Source organism: Natator depressus, chromosome 8 (assembly GCF_965152275.1).
Source record: "Natator depressus isolate rNatDep1 chromosome 8, rNatDep2.hap1, whole genome shotgun sequence".
In the NCBI taxonomy this organism is placed as follows: domain Eukaryota; kingdom Metazoa; phylum Chordata; order Testudines; family Cheloniidae; genus Natator; species Natator depressus.
The window spans coordinates 73,236,145-73,260,332 of record NC_134241.1 but is presented as its reverse complement, the minus strand read 5'-3'; the positions used below and the strand labels follow the sequence as shown (position 1 = coordinate 73,260,332).

General features: G+C 40.3%; 1 protein-coding gene across 5 annotated transcripts in view; it reads left to right on the top strand.

Moving 5' to 3' along the window:
* Positions 1 to 24,188, top strand: part of FNBP1L (formin binding protein 1 like) — a 101,236-nt gene that overhangs the window by 40,890 nt on the left and 36,158 nt on the right. For all 5 annotated transcript variants that reach the window (XM_074961308.1, XM_074961307.1, XM_074961310.1 and 2 more), the window contains exon 2: positions 18,942 to 19,057. In XM_074961308.1, coding sequence (XP_074817409.1) covers positions 18,942 to 19,057 — 116 coding nt within the window. The remainder of the gene's footprint in view (positions 1 to 18,941; positions 19,058 to 24,188) is intronic.

Here is a 24,188-nt window from a genome sequence, read left to right as displayed (position 1 = left end):
AATATAAGAAGTAGGGGCCACCAAATGAAATTAATGGGTAGCAGGTTTAAAACAAGTAAAAGGAAGTTCTTCTTCACGCAGTGCACAGTTAACCTGTGGAACTCCTTGCTTGAGGAGGTTGAGAAGGCTAGGACTATAACAGGGTTTCAAAGAGAACTGGATAAATTCATGGAGGTTAAGTCCATTAATGGCTATTAGCCAGGATGGGCAAGGAATGGTGTCCCTAGCCTCTGTTTGTCAGAGGGTGGAGATGGATGGCAGGAGAGAGATCACTTGATCATTAACTGTTAGGTTCGCTCCCTCTGGGGCACCTGGCGTTGGCCACTGTTGGTAGACAGGATACTGGGCTGGATGGACCTTTGGTCTGACCCAGTATGGCTATTCTTATGTTCATGAGGCTTAACTATTTATGAATAGTCAGGACCTTGTCTATTAGTGATTCCACAGCTGCAGAATGCATTCCCTTACTGCAGAATTGTTCTCCAGAATACAACCTTTTATTTGTGTGTGTATGTACACAGAAGTGTAGACAAGGTTGACAGCTTGGAGAACAAAGAACTGGAAGAAAGCTAACGTTGTGCCACTGTTTCAAAACAGTAAATGGAATGACGTTGGTAACTATAACTATAGAGTAGTGAGCCTGCCATTGATCCTGGGCCAAATCATGGAAAAGCTGAAATGGGATGAAATCAGTGAAAAATTAAAAGATTGTAGCATAATTAATGCCAATCAGCATAGTTTTATGGAAAATAAGTCTTATTAAAGAAACTTTATTTTTAATGAGATTACGAGATTGATAAAGTAACTGTTCATGTAATATATTTAGACTTCTATAAGGCATCACCCAGAGTACTGTGTCCAGTTCTGGGTGTACACTTCAAGGAAGATGTGGACAAATTGGAGGGAGTCCAGAGGAGAACAAAAAAATAATAAAAGGTTTAGAAGAATAATCTAAATCTAATAAATCTAATAAATAAAAATAATCTAATCTGGGAGTCCAGAGGAAAAGTTTAAAAAAAACTGGCATGTTTAGTCTTGAGAAAAGAAGAATGAGGGAGGATCTGGTAAGTCTTCAAATACGTTAAGGGCTGTTACAAAGAGGATTGTGATCAACTGTTTTCCATGTTCAATAAGAGTTATTGAGGGAATGTTCTGACCACCTGTATGACAGGCCATATACTGTTGTTAGATGATCACAGTGGTCCCTTTTGGGCTTGTATCTATGAATCACTGAAGGTAGGCCAAGAAGCAATGGGCTCAATCTGCAGCAAGGGAGATTTAAGTTAGATCATAGGAAAAACTCTCTAACTATTATCACTGAAATAGGCTTCCAAGGGAGGTTTTTGAATCTCCGTCATTGAAGATTTTTAAGAACAGGTTAGACAAACAAACACCTGTCAGGATGGCCTACTTGTACTTGGTCTTACCTCAGCTCAGGGACTGGCCTAGATGACCTCTTGAAGTCCTTTCCAGCCCTACATTTCTGTCATTTGACTTTGTCCAGTATGACAACTGGATTAAAATAAGAAAATTAGCACTATACAATATGAATATAGCCCTTATTAAATGGATTTTAAAACTGGTTAACTGATAGATTGCAGAAATTGTACATGGAGAATTGTCAGTCAGTGAGGGTATTTCAAGTGGGGTCCCACGGGGATCTGTTCTTTGTCCAATTTTTTTCTTTTGAAAGAAAGTATAAAATAATTACTGGAAAATTTGCAGGTGATTCCAAATGTTGGTGGACTGGTAAATAATGATGGGGACAAGTCAGCTATACAGACTGACCTGGTTCAGTTGGTAAAGTGGGCTCTTGAACAATATGTGTTTGTAAAACAGCCAAATACCAGGTTATACATCTGGGATTAAAAAACATAGAAGAGTGGCGGCTGTATCCTGAAATGCAGTGATACTGAAAAAGAGTAGCAGTCACGGCAGGTAACTAACTGAACATGAACTCCCAGTGTGATGGTATAATAAAGAAGACAAATGTAATTCTTGGGTATATAAATAGGGGAATGTCAAGTAGGACTAGGGATGTGGAATTATAGAATCATAGGACTGGAAGGGACCTCGAGAGGTCATCTAGTCCAGTCCCCTGCACTCATGGCAGGACTAAGTATTATCTAGACCATTCCTGACAAGTATTTGTCTAACCTGCTCTTAAAAATCCTCAATGAGGGAGATTCCACAACCTCCCTAGGCAATTTATTCCAGTGCTTCACCACCCTGACAGTTAAGAAGTTTTTCCTTATGTCCAACCTAAACTTCCCTTGCTGCAATTTAAGCCCATTGCTTCTTTTCCTATCCTCAGACGTTAAGAAAAACAAATTGTCTCCCTCCTCCTTGTAACAACCTTTTACATACTTGAAAACTGTTATCACGTTCCCTTTGAGTCTTCTCTTTTCCAGACTAAACAAATCCAATTTTTTTCAACCTTCCTTCAAAGGTCATGTTTTCTAGACCTTTAATCATTTTTGTCACTCTTCTCTGGACTCTCTCCAATTTGTCCACATCCTTCCTGAAATGTGGTGCCTAGAACTGGACACAATAATCCAGTTGAGGCCTAATCAGCGTGGAGTAGAGCACAAGAATTACTTCTCGTGTCTTGCTTACAATACTCCTGCTAATGCATCCCAGAATTATGTTTGCTTTTTTTGCAACAGTGTTACACTGTTGACTCATATTTAGCTTGTGGTCCGCTATGTGAACCCCAGATCTCTTTCTGCAGTACTCCTTCCTAGGCAGTCATTTTCCATTTTGTATACATGTAACTGATTATTTCTTCCTAAATAGAGTACTTCGCATTTGTCCTTATTGAATTTCATCTTATTTATCTCAGACCATTTCTCCAGTTTGTCCAGATCATTTTGAATTTGTATTGAAATTGTATACATTAGTGAGACCTTTGCTGGAGTACTATGCCCATTTCTGATGTCCCTGTTTCAAAAAAAACTGTCAAAAACTTGGAAAGAGTTCAGAAAATAGCTCCAAGAATGATTTGTGGTCTGGAAAACATGCCTTTATAGTGAGAGACTTAAGAAACTCAATCTATATAAAAAGAAAAAGAGTACTTGTGGCACCTTAGAGACTAACCAATTTATTTGAGCATGAGCTTTCGTGAGCTACAGCTCACTTCATCGGATGCATACTGTGGAAAATACAGAAGATGTTTGTTTTTATACACACAAATCATGAAAAAATGGGTGTTTATCACTACAAAAGGTTTTCTCTCCCCCCACCCCACTCTCTTGCTGGTAATAGCTTATGTAAAGTGATCACTCTCCTTACAATGTCTATGATAATCAAGGTGGGCCATTTCCAGCACAAATCCAGGTTTTCTCCCCCCCGCCCCTATACTCCCCCCCCCCCCCGCCCCCAAACAAGCCCACTCTCCTGTTGGTAATAGCTTATGTAAAGTGATCACTCTCCTTACAATGTGTACAATTGTAAGGAGAGTGATCACTTTACATAAGCTATTACCAGCAGGAGAGTGGGGTAGGGGGAGAGAAAACCTTTTGTAGTGATAAACACCCATTTTTTCATGATTTGTGTGTGTAAAAACAAACATCTTCTGTATTTTCCACAGTATGCATCCGATGAAGTGAGCTGTAGCTCCCGAAAGCTTATGCTCCAATAAATTGGTTAGTCTCTAAGGTGCCACAAGTACTCCTTTTCTTTTTGCGAATACAGACTAACACGGCTGTTACTCTGAAACCTGTCAATCTATATAGTTTATCCAAGAGAGGATTAAGAGGTTGCTTGATCATGATCTACAAATACCTACAGAGAAGAGATTTATGATAGTGGATGGCTCTTTAATTTCATAAAAAAATAAAAAAGCATAATGAAATCCAGTAGTTGGAAATGGAAACTAGACAAATTCAGACTAGAAATAAGGTGCAGATATTTAATGAGGAGGATAATTAACCACTGAAACAGTTTACCTCAGAATTTGGTGGATTTGCCATCATTTGAAGTCTTTGAATCAAGACTAATGTTTTTCTAAAACATATGCTATAGCTCAAACGGGCTTTATGCAGAAATTATTGGAGAAGTTCTATGGCCTTGTTATGCAGAAGGTCAGACTAGATCAGTGGTTCTCAAACTTTTGTACTGGTGACCCCTTTCACATAGCAAGCCTCTGTATGCAACCCCCCTTATAAATTAAAAACATTTTTAACATACTTAACACCATTATAAATGTTGGAGGCAAAGCGGGGCTTGGGGTGGACCAGGCTGACAGTTCGCAAACCCCCATGTAATACTTCATGACCCCCTGAGGGGTCCCAACCCCTAGTTTGAGAACCCCTAGACTAGATGATCATAATAGTCCCTTCTGGCTGGTGAAATCTATAAACAGTGCAGCAACTGAGGACTGGGGAGCCAGGGAGGTAAATTTTTGAAGCTGGCTATAAACTCCTCCCTTCCCTGGCATATAGAACGTATAAGGAGGCTCTGAAATGAATTTCTTGAACATCATTGTGTGGACTTTGGTTCTGGCTGCCTGAAGAGTATAATAAAAACCCATCCTTGAAAATAACGATGCTAGAACACAATCAGCAGCCGACTTTGTCTATGAGCATTTTCAGCTCTGAGCCAGAGGCTCTGTATGTGTTCTTATGGGGTTGGGGGATGGGAATGAACTATATTTTTTGGTCACAGAACATATAAATGTTACCACAGAATATAGGTGTTGCTGCTACGGAATTTGGTGCCACTAATGTAGAGTACACAAGTCCCTGTTTATAGCTAGAGTAGAAGTGACTGCAAATACTGAAATAACACAAGAACCTGTGGTTTGACCTGATGTAGCTCTCTGCACTTCTGTTATTCACTGGCTAGCAGGTATAGGGTGCATCACCAGGTATGGTGATAGCTCCAGGAAAAGGGAAGACCTTATGCTTATGCTGTGGCATTTGCCACTGGACCCCACGGAGACCCTCTTTCCGTTTCTCTTGATTGGCTTTCAAGGCTGGTGTTGCAGAAAACTAGGACTCAATCTGAGGCTCCAATATAGAAAAAAGGGAGAGCAGAAGCTGAATTCGGGTTAGGAAATGTTCTCTTTCCTCTGGTAGAATATCAGATCAGCAGTGGGGACTCTGCCGCTCACATCTTGAGCGGTACTTTGATATTTCTGCCCTAGACATCTTCAGTGATGCAGCCCATGGCCACTCCTTCAAATAATGACAGGTTTCAGAGTAACAGCCGTGTTAGTCTGTATTCGCAAAAAGAAAAGGAGTACTTGTGGCACCTTAGAGACTAACCAATTTATTTGAGCATATGCTTTCGTGAGCTAAAACTCACTTCATCGGATGCATACTGTGGAAAGTGTAGAAGATCTTTTATACACACAAAGCATGAAAAAATACCTCCCCCCACCCCACTCTCCTGCTGGCAATAGCTTATCTAAAGTGATCACTCTCCTTACAATGTGTATGATAATCAAGTTGGGCCATTTCCGGCACAAATCCAGGTTTTCTCACCCCCCCCCCCCCCCCACACACACAAACCCACTCTCCTGCTGGTAAAAGCTTATCTAAAGTGACCACTCTCCTTACAATGTGTATGATAATCAAGGTGGGCCATTTCCAGCACAAATCCAGGGTTTAACAAGAACGTCGGTGGGGGAGGGGGGGTTAGTGTCTCTGATTTCTTAGACACTTTTTTGCTGTTCATTGAATGCTATTGTAATACATTCATCTTTAAAATTCCACATGTGACGCACCCAACATTAATATCTGTTTATTTTAATGGTGTCATGTCAGTGCTGAAAATAACTTAGGGCCCAAACTTCTATGGTAGTCTCCATGGAGTAATTGCAGGTGAATAGTCCTGTAAGCAGAACCTTCAAGTGAATAAAGATTTGTAGGTTTCAGAGTAACAGCCGTGTTAGTCTGTATTCGCAAATAGAAAAGGAGTACTTGTGGCACCTTAGAGACTAACCAATTTATTTGAGCATTAGCTTTCGTGAGCTACAGCTCACTTCATCGGATGCATACTGTGGAAAGTGTATAAGATCTTTTTATATACACACAAAGCATGAAAAAATACCTCCTCCCACCCCACTCTCCTGCTGGTAATAGCTTATCTAAAGTGATCACTCTCCTTACAATGTGTATGATAATCAAGTTGGGCCATTTCCAGCACAAATCCAGGGTTTAACAAGAACGTCGGGGGGGGGGGGGGTAGGAAAAAAACAAGGGGAAATAGGTTACCTTGCATAATGACTTAGCCACTCCCAGTCTCTATTCAAGCCTAAGTTAATTGTATCAAAATTGCAAATGAATTCCAATTCAACAGTTTCTCGCTGGAGTCTGGATTTGAAGTTTTTTTGTTGTAATATCACAACTTTCATGTCTGTAATCGCGTGACCAGAGAAACTGAAGTGTTCTCCGACTGGTTTATGAATGTTATAATTCTTGACATCTGATTTGTGTCCGTTTATTCTTTTACGTAGAGACTGTCCAGTTTGACCAATGTACATGGCAGAGGGGCATTGCTGGCACATGATGGCATATATCACATTGGTGGATGTGCAGGTGAACGAGCCTCTGATAGTGTGGCTGATGTTATTAGGCCCTGTGATGGTGTCCCCTGAATAGATGTGGGCACAGTTGGCAACGGGCTTTGTTGCAAGGATAGGTTCCTGGCTTAGTGGTTCTGTTGTGTGGTATGTGGTTGCTGGTGAGTATTTGCTTCAGGTTGGGGGGCTGTCTGTAGGCAAGGACTGACCTGTCTCCCAAGATTTGTGAGAGTGTTGGGTCATCCTTCAGGATAGGTTGTAGATCCTTAATAATGCGTTGGAGGGGTTTTAGTTGGGGGCTGAAGGTGACGGCTAGTGGCGTTCTGTTATTTTCTTTGTTAGGCCTGTCCTATAGAGGGTGACTTCTGGGAACTCTTCTGGCTCTATCAATCTGTTTCTTCACTTCCGCAGGTGGGTATTGTAGTTGTAAGAATGCTTGATAGAGATCTTGTAGGTGTTTGTCTCTGTCTGAGGGGTTGGAGCAAATGCGGTTGTATCGCAGAGCTTGGCTGTAGACGATGGATCGTGTGGTGTGGTCAGGGTGAAAGCTGGAGGCATGTAGGTAGGAATAGCGGTCAGTAGGTTTCCGGTATAGGGTGGTGTTTATGTGACCATCGTTTATTAGCACTGTAGTGTCCAGGAAGTGGATCTCTTGTGTGGACTGGACCAGGCTGAGGTTGATGGTGGGATGGAAATTGTTGAAATCATGGTGGAATTCCTCAAGGGCTTCTTTTCCATGGGTCCAGATGATGAAGATGTCATCAATATAGCGCAAGTAGAGTAGGGGCGTTAGGGGACGAGAGCTGAGGAAGCGTTGTTCTAAGTCAGCCATAAAAATGTTGGCATACTGTGGGGCCATGCGGGTACCCATAGCAGTGCCGCTGATCTGAAGGTATACATTGTTCCCAAATGTAAAATAGTTATGGGAAGGACACAGTCACAAAGTTCAGCCACCAGGTTAGCCGTGACATTATCGGGGATAGTGTTCTTGACGGCTTGTAGTCCATCTTTGTGTGGAATGTTGGTGTAGAGGGCTTCTACATCCATAGTGGCCAGGATGGTGTTATCAGGAAGATCACCGATGGATTGTAGTTTCCTCAGGAAGTCAGTGGTGTCTCGAAGGTAGCTGGGAGCGCTGGTAGCGTAGGGCCTGAGGAGGGAGTCTACATAGCCAGACAATCCTGCTGTCAGGGTGCCAATGCCTGAGATGATGGGGCGCCCAGGGTTTCCAGGTTTATGGATCTTGGGTAGTAGATAGAATATCCCAGGCTGGGGTTCCAGGGGTGTGTCTGTGCGGATTTGATCTTGTGCTTTTTCAGGGAGTTTCTTGAGCAAATGCTGTAGTTTCTTTTGGTAACTCTCAGTGGGCTCAGAGGGTAATGGCTTGTACAAAGTGGTGTTGGAGAGCTGCCGAGCAGCCTCTTGTTCATATTCCGACCTATTCATGATGACAACAGCACCTCCTTTGTCAGCCTTTTTGATTATGATGTCAGAGTTGTTTCTGAAGCTGTGGATGGCATTGTGTTCTGCACGGCTGAGGTTATGGGGCAAGTGATGCTGCTTTTCCACAATTTCAGCCCGTGCACGTCGGCAGAAGCACTCTATGTAGAAGTCCAGTCTGCTGTTTCGACCTTCAGGAGGAGTCCACCGAGAATCCTTCTTTTTGTAGTGTTGGTAGGGAGGTCTCTGTGGATTAGTATGTTGTTCAGAGGTATGTTGGAAATATTCCTTGAGTCGAAGATGTCGAAAATAGGATTCTAGGTCACCACAGAACTGTATGATGTTCGTGGGGGTGGAGAGGCCCCGAGACAGGACAGCTGCTTCTGCTGGGCTGAGAGTATAGTTGGATAGGTTAACAATATTGCTGGGTGGGTTGAGGGAACCATTGCTGTGGCCCCTTGTGGCATGTAGTAGTTTAGAAAGTTTAGTGTCCTTTTAGAAAGTTTAGTGTCTCAGACGTTCTTGTTAAACCCTGGATTTGTGCTGGAAATGGCCCACCTTGATTATCATACACATTGTAAGGAGAGTGGTCACTTTAGATAAGCTATTACCAGCAGGAGAGTGGGTTTGTGTGTGTGTGTGTGTGTGTGTGTTTGGGGGGGGAGACCTGGATTTGTGCTGGAAATGGCCCAACTTGATCATCATACGCATTGTAAGGAGAGTGATCACTTTAGATAAGCTATTGCCAGCAGGAGAGTGGGGTGGGGGGAGGTATTTTTTCATGCTTTGTGTGTATAAAAGATCTTCTACACTTTCCACAGTATGCATCCGATGAAGTGAGCTTTAGCTCACGAAAGCTTATGCTCAAATAAGTTGGTTAGTCTCTAAGGTGCCACAAGTACTCCTTTTTCTTTTTCCTTAAAATAAGTAAGTGAGGCATTCCAAATTAGATCTTTTAAAACCAATCTTGGAAAAAAGTCATTTGAGATTTGGAAGGCTGGAATGTGAGATCTGTTGTGTAGTCTGCATCACCTTTGGTGCAGCCTATCTCTGGTGCAGTCTACAATTGTTTGTTCTAAACTGATTTTTTTTGCTTTTTACTTTAAAGAAAAATATTTACCAAGTAAGTGTCAATAGTTTAGTTTCAATAAACCGCTACTCTGAAGTTAAAGGTTTGGTTTGTTAATGTGGATAATATTCTACCCATCTTGACTTGGAATTCACTGTTTTCATTTGGTTACTTTGTTTGGTAACTAATTTACATTTGAGAAGGCAGGTACATATAAATGAATAAAATCCCCAATATTCTGAGAATTTTGGAATGAGATATCTAAACTACTTGAATTTTTACACGCCTCGTTCCCAGTAACAATTATGTTATTCCCGAACTACAGTTAAAATACATCCTGTTGAATAATCTACACTGACTCATTATGGACCTTTGTGGAATGGCAGACTTATTTCATTTATGACTCTCAAGCTTTGAACTGGATTCCAGTTGGTGAGTGGGCAGTGTAATATCCACTAGGCCCATCCATCAACTGATATCTGCAACCCATTAATAGAATGTCAGATACAGTGCTAATTAAAAATTCTTCAACAGACTTACACGTTTGGCTGTTAAGAACAGTGTTTCGTTAAATTGGGAGCTATTGTTTTGTCATTTATTTAATAGCATGTAGACAAACAGCCCTAATTATACAGTGTACCTCATGTATATTTGTCTTGAGAGGTCAGTGGGAAAATCGTTTCTGCTAAGGTAGTGGACAGACATTTTGTTCATTATCTTGTGTCAATCTTTATTAGCTAATATAACTTCCACACTTTCCAGAAAAGAAATACTTGTATATCTAAATATTTAATGTTTTTTGCTAAAAGTTCCAGACTTAAAATTAATTGTAATTTTACACACCAGACCACATTTACTCAGTTAACTTTGTCCCCTGTGTTGCACAGCCTGCTTATGTTCAGAATAGACTGTTTCACACAGATAAACCAATTCAAAACTGATATAAACATCAGTAAACAGTATGTTAAATTTCCAAATTAGGTGGTTAGGAGAGCTTTTAGTACTGGCAAGAAAGTTGGTATCTAAGCATTCCCTATCAGGTGGTGATAGGGATTTTTGCCTTTGTTGTCTTCCTGGCACAACTCAAAGCTGTCTTGTGTCTCATCCCATAATGTGGCTACCTTTGCAGCAGTGAGGAACAGTTCCTCTGGTTATGTGTCTTGTGGGAGCAATGGAGGGACTGGGGTGAAACCTGCAACCAATCTTGCTAAAAATATGAATATCAGGCTGATTTCCACGTCCAAACTGAATCCCTCTCTACCTTAGAAGTTTTGTGTTGTTGTCATCCTCCTTCTGCTTGCTGACTGAATGAAACTTCCTTGGCTGTTGCTTGTTCATCTCTGTACGACTGCTAAGAAACATAAGGCCCCTTGTCCCTCCTAGGGGATGAGCACACTATCTGCAGCACTCCTGTTCCCTTCAGGGTAGATTCCTTGTTGTATATAGAATTATAAAAAAACAAACTGCATGTTGGAATTAATAATAATATTTAAAATTATTAATATTGATATGGGAAAACACCAAACACTAATTTAACCATAAATTCCTCTTTTAAATCCAAAGGCCAAATGGTATTTTATGCAGTTGCTCTAAACAAGTCCAACGGCCTAACAATAAGCAGTTTCTACATCCAATACATTAACAATATTTATAAGCATGCGATCAGTTACTTACTAATAGGCTAAATCTAGGGGTGCTGAGACCCATATTAGTCATCTCCAACTTGGTCAGGCAGGTATTAGCAATGAACCCCTTTAGGAGTTTACTTTTTATACCCTTTAACAAACAAGTGATGTCATTGCCAATAACTGACTTCAGCTAATTTGCTAGCTTTAGCAAAAACCTAGTTTGCAGCAGTTTCTCCTTGCTTCTTTCCTTCCTACAAGGCCTTCTCTTATTCTCCCCACCCCCTTGCTTGTACAGCAGAACAGTGGGAAGGTTTGCGGCTGTTTCTTTTGAGACAATTTCCCTTTGTCTTGTTACCGCAGCTCTTTTTTACTTTATTAGTTACTTTGGGAGCCATGCATCCTTCCCATACTAAAAGTAACACTACTTACTATTCTCATGGCCTTCATTTACTTGCTGATTGGGGTCTTTTCCCTACTGAGCTATAAAGAGAAAATGTTATTTTCTTAACCAAACTTAGGCTAATTTTAATTTTTATTATTATTCTTATCCTATGCTGCAGAACAGATGTATTCATTTAACATATTTTCTTTTATCTGGTAGTCATTGAGAGCAGAATGTTCTACAGTATGTACAGTGTTTGGAGAGAATGAAATGCATACATTGAATGTGTCCAGTTTTTATCCTTGATTACATAGTTTTATTGTAAGTAGGAGTTTATTGTATTTTTTTAATCTAAACATGAGATGTCTTTTGTGGATTTAAAAAAAAAAAAGGCAGTTCTGTTTTGAGGCATCTATTTTTGCTGAGTCTCAATCTGTCCTTCAAAGGATACTTAATTTTTCAGAAACCTTTATTTTAATCTTCAGTCTTTCCAACAACCAGATATTCCACTCCGTAGTTAACATGAATTCTTCCAACATATTAAGACACGAAACAAACAATCTTTGTGAAGTTATCTCCCTATAAAAGGAGCGGCGCATACTACTTCTATTGATTATATCTATAAGGGCAGGCTACTGACTTGCTAAACTAGGGTTTCAGGCCCTGGTCCAGCAAAGTGCATAAGCACATGCTTAACTTGAAGCATGTGAATAGCCCTGTGGACTTCAGTGAGACTGCTGATATTCTTAAACTTAAGCTTGTGCTTAAGCGCAGTGCCTTTGTATTATAGGTAGTGCATGTAAACACCTATAGTTAATGTTGCTTAGACGTTTCCATTATTGAAGGATCACTTTCATTTGTTTCCCATTCAGTCCTTAGGTCATAAATATGCTTTTCACTGATTCAGGAGATCAAGTTTAAACTCTTAATGATGGAGCAAGCTTTATGTCCTGCTTCAGATCCAGGGGTGGAGGACACCTCTATACATAGACCTCCCTGGACCGCTAGTGCCCCATCCACAACAAGATCTCAGACACCAGAGCCACTAGAGGTAGGCAGTACTCTGCACCGAGTACATGTACCGTACTGTAGACCTTATCTTCATCTGCCTCTAAACAGAAGGAGGTAAGGAATAAATCTCCCGAAAAGATCTTGTCACCAGCACACTAGAAGGCTATGGAGACCTCCAGTCCCACAGAGAGCTCCATGCAGCGTTTGAGTGATGATGGTATTGCAAAGACAAAGAAAAAGGGTCAGTCTAAGACAGACTCACAGAGTTCAGGTGCTTGGACCCAGACTGGCAGAGACATGGTTGAAAAGAGCTATAAGTCCATCCCTGAACAACACTTGGTACCGTATCACAAAAGTCAATGGTACCAAAGACTGCGAGGCCTCCTGCGGTACTGAGAAAATCTGAGCTGACTCGCACACAGGCCAAGCGTTCAGGGCCAACTACATCAGTTCTGAAGCCATCCTCCACAGATCCTCTCCCAGGCCAGTCTTTGTTACCATCGATACTGCAAGAGTTCGGGTATCCTAAACTCTTTGGAGCCAGTCTCCCCTATTAATGAGTGCCAGGCATTTCTCAGCATCAAGATCCTCTCAATCACCAATCCCTTTATCACCTAGATAAATATATTTGCCCTTGTCTACTTTGCAGCTCTCCCCCATCTTGGATTTCAGTATAGGGTTGCCGTGTCTATTCTAGGACACATTGCTCTCCTTCCTACACTGATTTGCAGGAGGGTAGACCTCAAATGATACCCACATCGCAGGAACACAGATGAATGCCTCCACTTTTGCCATTTGGCCCCCATCAGTGGCCTCACTGGGATCTGTGGGCATTCAGTTGCCAACAATTTGCTATGAGGTCTTTCCTCGACTCTTGAGGGAACAGAGAAGGGCCCATTCTCTTCATTCCCCGCTGTCACCACCTATGCCAGAGGAAGAGACCTTTGAGGAGTAAGAAGCAAGGTAGATAAGGAGGTGACACCTCTTACAAATATTTTCTCCTTATCAACTGATGAAGCTGGCATGCTTCCACCCCCTTTTATGTTAGATGACTTCAGACATTTTCAGGAACTGATGGAGTGAATTGCTGACATACTTGAGAATCCCTTAAAGGAGGTTCCGGAGTCCTGCTTCAAACTCCTAGATATTTGACACACATCGTCATCTCTGAGAATTGCCTTTCCAGTGAATGAAGCTGTTATGGAGCCTGCTTAGACTTCTCTGGCAAACCCCAGCTACAACACTGCCTACCTTCAAGGGCCTGGATTAAAAAGTATTAGGTTCTGGACAGAGAATTGGAGTTTCTATTTCTCACCCAGCTCTGAACATCCTAGTAGTGGAAGCCATTAATGAACAAGACAAGCAACATAGCTCAAAGTCTGCCCCATACAGTAAAGACCATAAGAGACTCAATGTTTTTGGCCACAGATCTTACGCATCAGCCACACCTCAAATTAGCAAACCATCAGGTGCTCATGGTGTGTGTGTGGGGGGGGGGGTGGTGGTGAGAAAACCTGGATTAGTGCTGGAAATGACCCACCTTGATTATCATGCGCATTATAAAGAGAGGTTTCAAAGAGGGATGGGCTATTACCAGCAGGAGAGTGAGTTTGTATGTGTGTCTGTGGGGGGGGGGGGGGGGAAAGGGTGAGAAAACCTGGATTTGTGCTGGAAATGGCCCTCCCTGATGATCACTTTAGATAAGCTGTTACCAGCAGGACAGTGGGGTGGGAGGAAGTTTTGTTTCATGGTCTCTGTGTGTATATAATGTCTTCTGCAGTTTCCACGATATGCTATGCATCCGATGAAGTGAGCTGTAGCTCACGAAAGCTCATGCTCAAATAAACTGGTTAGTCTCTAAGGTGCCACAAGTACTCCTTTTCTTTTTTCTTTTTACAACTACTTAATTATAACAAATTTAATTCCTTTATTAAGCATCGGCCAGAGGAACATTGTGACCAATTTAATATTCAGGTGGGCCAGTTTCTAGCAAGGACATCACTTCAGGCCTCCTTAGACATGGCAGATTCTGCAGCATGGTCTATATACACTGCAGTGGTAATGAGAAGAGCACCTTGGCTGCAGATGTTGGGCTTTCAGGGAGAGGTTCAGAGTACCATTGAAGATATCCCCTTTAATGATCTCAAGGTCTTTGCGGACTCAACAGATACCTCCTTTCCTCCAGATTTCTTGCACTAGCATATCTCATCTCAAGGATTCAGAAAAGTCCTTAAGTGATGGTAAAGATTGCCTTCGATCTGGGACATATCAGCTTGTGTCTTTGTAGTGTACCATGCCAGGTTAAATCTTCAAAGTCTACAGGGATGGCTTTGAACAGTTTAAAAACCAAGCAGACACAATCTAGGCAGGTTACTCTGTTCCCCAGTGGGTTCTGCACTCAGTAGGTAGAAGGACCTCACAAAGACATGCAAAGATGTTTCCTTCATTCAGATTTCCCCCTACCACAGTGAAAATATCAGATGCTTTGCTTTGAGTTGGGGGACACATCTGGGACCTCTTACGGTGCAAGGCAAATGGTTGCTACAAGAGCAGCTTCTACACATAAATCTTTTGAATTGAGAACTGTCAGAATTGCTTTCTACACTTTCCACCTCTAATCAGATCAAAGTCAGTAAAGATCATGACAGACAGTGTGGCATGTGTGTATTATATCAACCATCAGAGAGGAGGATGTTCCTCATCTCTCTAGGCTGAAGTGATAAAACTCTGGAATTGGTGCATAGCCAAGCAAATAGTCATCTCAGATTCTTACCTACCAGGTATTCAGTACACCATGGCAGATGACCTCAACGGACATTTATTTCTAAATTATGAATGGGAGCTAAACTCCAGAGTCCTCCACACGATGTTCTTAGCTTGGGAATTCCTGGAGATCAGTACGTTTGCCACAGCAACCAACTCAAAATGCATCAGGTATTGTTCTAGGGGAAGGAGGGGGTCTCGATCCCCTATCTCTAGGAGACACATTTCTCATCTCTGTGATGATGAAAAGACTTCTCTGTGCATCTCCACTGACATGGTTACTGTTAAAGATTCTCAACAAGATCAAACAAGATTGAGCCAGAGTTGTACTGATTGCACCAGTGTGGCTAGACAAGTCTGGTATCCCTATCTAATGAGACTCACCTCTCGTCTTTCCTGGAAGCTTCCGATCAGTCCTCACCTACTGACTCAAGGTGTTGGTCAAACGCTTTACTCCAACTGCAGATTCTGAGGTTCCAAGCATTTATTCCTCAATGGTTCTTGGGAACAGAGATATCTTGTTCCTCAGAGGTACAAGTTTTATAAACCATCTACAAGAAATACTTACCTCCAGAAATTGCTTCGGTATAACAGTCATCAGATTTCTCCAACTCACTCTCCTCTTCCTAGGATATTAGATTATCTGTTAGAATTGAAAACACTGGATGTTTCTGTGAATTCCATTAGGGTTCATTTAACACCAATAACAGCCTTTCATACACTCATAGGGGGTTTTTCACTCTTCATTCACCCAACTACAGCATGATTCCTAAGATATTTGTTGAATGTTTCCTCAGAAATCAGAGACCTACTCGTAGCTGAGACCTGAACCTAGTCCTTAATTCCCTTTCTGAAGCATCTGTTTGAACCACTAGCTATGTGCTTGTTAGATTTCTTTATGAAGAAAGCCTTTCTGATAGTGATCTCTTGTGCACAAAGGGAATGAGAATTGTGGGCTTTAATGGTGGATCCCCCATTTACAGTATTCAACAAAGCTAAAGTGTTGGTACGGGGTCATCCAAGATTGTTACCTACAGTGTCCTCAGAATTCCACATTAATCAAACCATTCATCTCCGGTTTTCTTCTCCAGACTGAATTGGACTAGTCAAGAAGCCATATTCCGTACTCTAGATGTCAGGATGGCATTGGTCTTCTAGCAAAACAGGACCAAACCATTTAGAAAATGTCCTAGATTATTTGTATCCATTGCGGGCAGAAACAAGGGTTTGGTAACCTCAAAACAGAGGCTGTTAAAGTGGATCTGTGGTTATATTAAGACATGTTATAACAGAGCTGAAGTCCAACCCCCTTTGAGAGTAATAGCACATTCTTTAATAGCACTATGTACTTACTTAAGGATGTACCAATTGCAGACATCTGTAGAGCGGCAACTTGGTCCTCTATTCGTACCTTTTCTAATCATTACATCCTAGTGTCTGTGGCAAGATCAGATGCTGCTGTAGGCAACTCAGTTCTCTCTTTTCTCTTGGACTCTGCTCTCAACCTCCTACCTCCTGAGCAGGGTACTGCTCAGGAGTCACCTGAAGTGGCATACCCACAGGAACTTTACTTGAAGAAGGAGAGTTTACTAACCTTCTGCAATAACTTGAATTCTTTGAGATGTGTCCCCCTGTGGGTGCTTCGCTACCCATCCTCCTCCTTCTCTGCTTTGAAGTTGCCCTTGTGGGACTTTGCAGTGGAGAAGGAAGTGAGGGTGGTTTTCCTGAGCAGCCCCATATAGCCTTTGTCTTGCATATGTAGGCTGAATGGGCACCTCTACCAAAAATCTCTGATCAATTCCAGTTACTGCACATGGTGAGTAACCTCTCTTTCCAGCAGCCAAATTATTCTTCTCATGGAACCAAAAGCAAGATCTCCTATCCCTAGCTGTCCTCGCTCAGAACCTGCAGCTTCTAGAGTGAGATGGAGGAAGATGAAGTAAAGAAAGGAAAGCTTTTCAGGGAGGAGGAGTGATCCTTTTGTTAATGGTAGAAGGAGAGATGTATATTACTTATACAGGTTCACCTTTGTATATGTCAGTGGTAAATAAGTAACTTTCATTAACAGATCTTTCAAATAATTTGTTTTTTATTTGAACCTGTAATATTGGAAATATATTCTCTGTGGTTATGTGTTCTAAAATATTAACAGTTTGGTGTTCCAGAATATTAAGTTAAACCTTGGCAGCAAATCAAAGCAGTGGAGTAAGCAGCTGAAACTAGGACAGCAAGGAATTGTTTTGCTGTTCACTGAAGGAAGTCTTTTTTTAATGGCTCTGACCATTGGCTCCCTATCAAAAACACCTTATTGGGACTTCATTTGGATGCAAGGCTAATATTGTCAAAGTAATTACGAAAACAAGAGCAGAATATAAAAGAGCAGAGCTTCTGAGAAAGTTATAATTTATGCTTACATATGATATTTTAATGCTTCCCAAAAAACCCTGTTTAAACAATGTTCAGGGTCTGACTTCAAAGAAATTTAGAGTGAAGGCCAACACTGTCTTTAAATCACCATTATGGCACAAATTAGATGTGTGTGATATATTTAATCTATGCTTCAGTGCCCTAAACCCAACAGGTTGAGATGAGATTTGAGAGCAATCTTAATTCTGAATTTCTTCCTTACGTTTGTCAAAGCTGATAAAATGTTGTTTGATCTTATATATTCTAAATGATTGTATATTTTTACTAACAGCATTCCTTGATGGAACTTCAAATCACTGTAGTGTGCATTGGAATAAGAAGACTAAAGTTGTTAGTAGGAAAGGGTGGTATGACTCATTAAGTTAAGGTGCAATACTTAAGACAGGGTTGCCAGGCATGTGGTGGTGCATAACTTAAGATAATGAAGAAAGTAATGTTCTATTATGCAAACTTTAAATATCTAAAGGCAACACAATTAGCCTTGCCTATACCTCATCACTTTCTTTCTCTGGTATTAATTTTTAATTTTACTTTATAGCTGTATTATTTAACTATCAAGTGTATCTGGGCACAGTTTCTGTGAGCCACACTGTATGATAACTTATATTTGTTTTTACATTTGCTCATGTTTTTTTAGATTATTGAGCAATTGTTCATGAGGAGGTGTGCTAAGTATAGTCAGAATTTACAATAAATATTGTCATCTTAAAACAGAAATCCTGGACTTCTCTTCAGCATGGCATAGTTTAAATTTTTAATATAAAAATATGACTGTGTGCGGTGTGGTGTGGTTTACTGAACTGCATCTTCATTTTTTTTTTTTTTTTTTAGATATTTCATTCAAGTTTCCCCTTTTTGTTTTTGGATTCCTTCTTCACCCTGAATGAATGTTTGCTCAACCTGTTGATCTGTCACCTCTAATAGTGAAAACTCAACTTTGAAGGTAGCAATATGACAGGGTTTTTGATCATTTCTAAAGAAATCTGCTTTTTTAAAATCCAGTTTCTGTTGCCAGTTTGTCATAGCCCTCTTCATTTTGAGGACTAGTTTTGCTCTGTCTGGAGACTGTCACCAGCACCTATCATGGAGTGAGCATTTGCTGATGACTTGGACTATCTGTGTATCAACCTTTGTTGTATAGTATCACTTAAGTATGTTTTCTGTCATTGGGTGATCTTAAGGATGTAAATACTTTTTTGTATGCCTAGAAACCATACCTAGGGTCTGTGTTGAGGAATTTTAAAATTACTAAAAAATCTTTTGGAAATAAATTGTACTTGAATAGTCTGTTAACCAGTTACAGAACGCTTGTCTCCACTTATATGTTCAGTGTTGTATTGGAAACCTTCCTTGATTTAGGAAAAGGATTGTTTATTTTTAAAGTAGTACAAATATTAATGGTCATTACCTTTTATGAAAAAAATCAACCGTGAGTAATTTTAAAATATGAGTACAGGTGCTTTTACATGAAGAGCCAAAGGTATGTTTGCACATGTGATTTTAGCTTACTAATATTCTGGCATATGAGGGTTGTGATATGCATAGGACTGGCTTTATTATCCCCATTATAGTGAGTTGTTATCTAAATATCAAAGACCACAACTTCATAACTAAATGAAATTGATTGATTGATTTTTTCTGATTTTTTTTTTTAACTTTGTGTAGCTAATTGAATTTCTTTGTTTTGTTTTAAAGGATCAATTTGATAACTTAGACAAGCATACACAGTGGGGCATTGACTTCTTGGAGAGATATGCAAAGTTTGTAAAAGAAAGGATAGAGATTGAACAAAACTATTCAAAACAATTAAGGTAAGTTGTTGTATTTTTTTAAACAAATCCTACTCCGCAACAGTTACTCTGAATTACGTTATCAGATGGGTAGTTAAATATTTGATTCTGTTGTTCAAGGTCTGTTTTTCATCTGTCATCCGAATTAGATCATTAGTTACTTTTCATGAGAGACAGATTTTTCTGATCTTCAGATTTACCAGTCCAAAGTGCTCTCCCCCCGTGAGTCTTTTGAACCTGAAAGATACACTCAATGGAATCTTGAGACTTTTTAAAAACTACTGATACTTCTGCACTGGTTTTGGGGTTTGCGTTTAGCAATCTTTTCGCATTAGCCAGATCTTTGGTTTCTTCTCTGTTCAACAAAGTTTAGAAGCAGACGCTTTAACATCCATTTCTTATGTTGGATTGGCAGAATTCACTTCTGTGTGTTAGAAATCTGATAGAAGTCATTCGTGAGCAGAATTTTAGAAAATAGGAATATGAGAATTTAAGGAGCTCAAGAAGTGATTTAAGTGTGCAGAATGCAGCACCATTTCACAGCGCTGTGTTGGTTTGTTTTGCTTATTTTATCTGTTTAAATGAGGAAACCATTTTATTTGGACACATTAATCAAAAACTTTTTCACAGACAGCACAAACAAGTCACCTCTTTGCTTAAGTAACTGAAGCTTATTTTTTGACCACCTTACAGAGGGTTATTGACTTCAGATTTGTCTGTGCCTTGATTTTAAAATGTTGATGCTTAACTGTAAAGGCCTGCATTGTATATATGTGAACTTTTATCTACTTTGTTCTAAAAGTTATATTATCTGTATTATTATGTCAATATTATATAAAAACAAACCTTTCATTCTTTCATTTTTAATATTGTTTTGGATAAGATTTGTAATTCCTCCTGAAGAGTATACTGCCTTGGAATTCTTGCATAGTGCACTTTATAAATGAAAAATATATACCCTTATAATTTACTCTAACCTAGTGGCCACCAACCTGTAGACCATGATCGACTGGTTAAATCTAGAGCCTCTGCCAGCTGATCATGATCTCTGGCCACTAAAAGTCCAGCAGCGCAACGGGACTAAGGCAGGCTCCTTGCCTGCCCCGATCCCACACCACTCCCAGAAGCAGCCAGAACACCCCTGCCGCCCCTTGGGGAGGCAGGGGTCTCTGCGCACTGCTCCTGCCTGCAAGCATTGCCTCCGCAGCTCCCATTGGCCACAGTGCCCTATTCCTGGCCAATGGGAGCTGTGGGGGCAGTGCTTGCAGGCAGGAGCAGTGTGCGGAGCCATATGGGCCCCCCCAGGGGCATGTTACCCACTTCCAGGAACAGCATGGGACCGGGAAAGGCAGAGAGCCTGCCTTAGCCCCGCTGCGCCACCAACTGGGAGCCGCCCAGGGTAAGTGCCATCCAGCGAGAACCCGCACCCCAGCCCTGAGCCTCCTCCTGGAGCCAGCACCCCAACCCCCTGAGCCCCCTCCCAGAGCCCCCTCCTGCACGCAAACTCGCTTCCAGAGCTTGCACCCCTCACCACCTCCTGCACCACAACCTCCTGCTCCAGGCTCAGCCTGGAGCCCCCTCCGACACTCCAGAGCCTGCATCCCCTCCCGAACCCCAGTCCCCTGCCCCAGCCCAGTGGAAGTGAGTGAGGGTGGGGGAGAGGGAGTGAGCAGGAAGGGGCGGGGCCTCAGGGAAGGAGCAGGATAGATCCTGTGTTGCACTTAAAAACGTAATCTTGTGAGTAAAAAGGTTGGAGACCACTGCTCTAACCAGTCATTTTCTTGAGCACAATTAAAGAGGAGCAAACGAAAAGGTGTGTTGTGTAAAACTTGTGATGTCATAATATGTTACCAGGGAACCAAAGAATAAGCAGGTTATTGATTGTTGCAAAGTTTCAGCAACATGGGTCAGGACAGGTAGACCTGGATATGCAGTAGGTTAACAAAGTCATTCAATGATATGCATATTTAATTTGTCCTTTAATTTATGATTAAAAAGAAGTTGGTTTTATTATGTGTCAAATTATTATACTGTCAGTGGATACTTGTAACTGAACTATCAGATGTTGTTTTTGATACAGTAACTGTTGTTGATGAAAGGGAAGAGGTTTGTTTGGTTTACTTCCTCTTTGTCAAATCAAAACAATTCCAGAGATTAACTCCTTTTTGTTTTTATTCTGTTCAGCACATTTCTTTCATGCTAACACTGTTGTAGTGGGAGATACAACTTTCTGTTATGTGATGCAGAAGTATAACTAGCATAACTTCAACAAAAAATAAAATTCTGAATTTGTTCAGCTGCTTTAAACTGGAGTGAGGCGGAAAAAGCCACTCCTCCTTTGGAGTGAGTGTTGTTCTCTAATTATGTAATATTCCATGATCTCTAGAATCATCTAGCTGATTTTGAGTCAGTTACAGAAAATGTTTTGCTTAAATTATAATGGTGATTATCCTCTGACTAAAGTGTACTACTGGGTTGTTGGTTTTTCTTCATAGCAGATTAATGTACATTTCAAGCCACCTTGAGACATTTACCTAAATTGCTATATATAAAAAACAGAAAAACGTTTTTTAAACATAAGCTTAAAAGTTAAGTTGGGAATGCAGATTACCACCATATGTGTTTCTCAAATCTGTTTTCCTTTGATTGGAGCTGAAAACTTAAGCTGTTGTTTATTATCCAAATGTGGATCTGGCAAATTTTCTTTTAGTGACTACCTTAAGAGCCAAAGCATATGAACTCTTATATTCCAAATAGATTATTTTTTTTTTTTGTACTCAGCTACCACGTAGTTCCTTTCTATGGTGTTTTGTCTTCAGTTGAATACTTTTTCTGATAATTTATTGAGATATTAAATTAAAACACTTTTGTGATCAGTGTTCACCATAACTGTTAGTTGATGCTATTCCAATCTTTCAAACTACTAGAGTGCCATTAAAAGTGGAGCTTTTCCTTTAACTATCAAAAGGCCTGGAAGTTCTAATTGCATTGCTTCATAGTCTGTGAAAGTAGACTTTAAATATAATTCACTTCCAAAATCTCCCTTAATGGAATATAAAGATGGTGGGACAAATTCAGAGTTGGTTTCTCCAACTGTATTAAAATCATTTTATCAAAACAACTTTTAGAATGTCAGTGAAACTGCACCCACTTGTAACGCTGCTTACAGCACTGTATGGACCTAAAGACCATATGCAAAATTCAAGATAACCACACCGCTATACAAGTATTTACAGTAAATTGCTGTAATGTAGTGACTGAGGCACTTGATGAGATTTACATAACTCCATCCTACGTTACAGAAAATACACACATTTCCTTGAAAGCTAGTACTACTTTCAAAGAGAGTTGAATTGGGAGATCCGTGATGTGGAAGCAGGGAAAGAAAGAGAGGGTTTAAGGGCAGCCATATAAGTGTCAGAGACAGAACAACTGTTGAGCTAAGTCTTAGCCTAATATTGTGAGACCTGTAGAAGCAGGGCTCACGTCAGAAGCGAGTGGGAAACAGCAGAATATAGTCCGTGTGACCTAGCCTTGAGATAACGATGTTTTGAGAAGAGAAAGTGAGAAAATACTGGAATAGATAGTAAATAGCCTAAATAAAATGTAGATGTTTTTAATTTCTGTACATCACAAAGAGGTATAAACGTTTTTGTGATTTGGCTTGTACTTTGGAGAAACTGAGGCAGAGATGCTCTCTGCCAACTGTATTGCTCGAATAAAACTGTCTCTGATTTTGTTGCTTCCAACCTGAGAGTGGAGTTCGTTTTCTTCCAGAGTGCTATACTTTTAAAAGTACTAAGCATCTTAACACCTAGATTTCATTAAGCAATAATTATTGTTTGCCACCACATGACTTGAGTCTTTTCACCAAACCAGAGAGCAGTGTGGTCTAATCCTGCCACTAAAAAAATTGACCATCCAACTTTCATCTGCAGTCAAATGTTTTTAATCTAGAGCCCTCATTTTGTCCCTATTTTATTTTAGTTATATTAATTTAGTGCTTGTGCATGGTGCTGAATTGACCCTGTTAGACTGTGAAATCATTTGTTCATGTACAGACTTGGAGCACAGCACAGGTAGTGGCAGTCCAAGACTCTCCGCTCCATCCTGCTGGTGTGTGGAAATCCTTTTCTAGAAAGGCCACAGTTAGGGATGAGTTCAGTGTCTGTGACCTTAGTAACCCTAAGAATCTCTGCTGAAGCCATTAATTAATGTGAAAAGTGGTGCCCGTATGTACAGTGTGGATATGTGTCCACTGGGTAAGGGGCCATAACTAGACTGGAAGGATTAGATTTTTATTGGTAAATATGGATTTCACCATTCGCACAAACTGATGAAAACACATTTCCACTGATACTTGGCCTATTTGTAAATTTCAGTTAAGAAAAATGCTGCTTGAAAACTTACTAGAGTTTGAATTAAGGATATTTACTTGGTATATTTTGACATGTGAAATTGACAATTTGTGTTTTAACCGTTATAAAGCTTTAACTTTTTCAATCTAAATTTATCCTGTTGTTAAATAATTATATATGACCCTCCCATAATTTCCTACAAATGCAAAAATTTAAGTGGATAAAAGTTGGGGGAAAAGATGCTTAAAAATAAACATTGATATTATCCATCAAAATTATTTTTTTTAAATATCAAATTCTGCGAACCTTAGCCATAACTCATTTCACATGGGCTAGCAATGCAATGACTTTCAATCATTACTAACCGGGGTGGGATTTAAATTGATGACCTAGTGGTAAAAAGAGTCATATTCCATTGTCAGCTTTCTAAGCCATCAACTCTCATTTTCTATCCTCACAATGACAGAATGACTTTTCTTTATACTGTAAGTAAAAAAGATCATAATAATATGCTCTGTTAAAATAGACTCTCATTATTTTCCAATGTGTTTGTTTTGTATTGCAGAAGATAATTACAATGCTAAACACACTGTTCATCATAAACTCTTTTAATAAATCTTGTGACCTTAAAGATTCAAAACGTTGTGGGTTGGGGGTGGAAGAAAAGATTAATCTGAGTTGTCATTAAGAACCTGACAGAATAAAACACTTCATAGTCTAGATTCTTACTCTTCAGCTTCACTTTAAGTCCCCATGCCTCTAGTGAGCTCCATCTGGGCAGATCCCTATGTCAA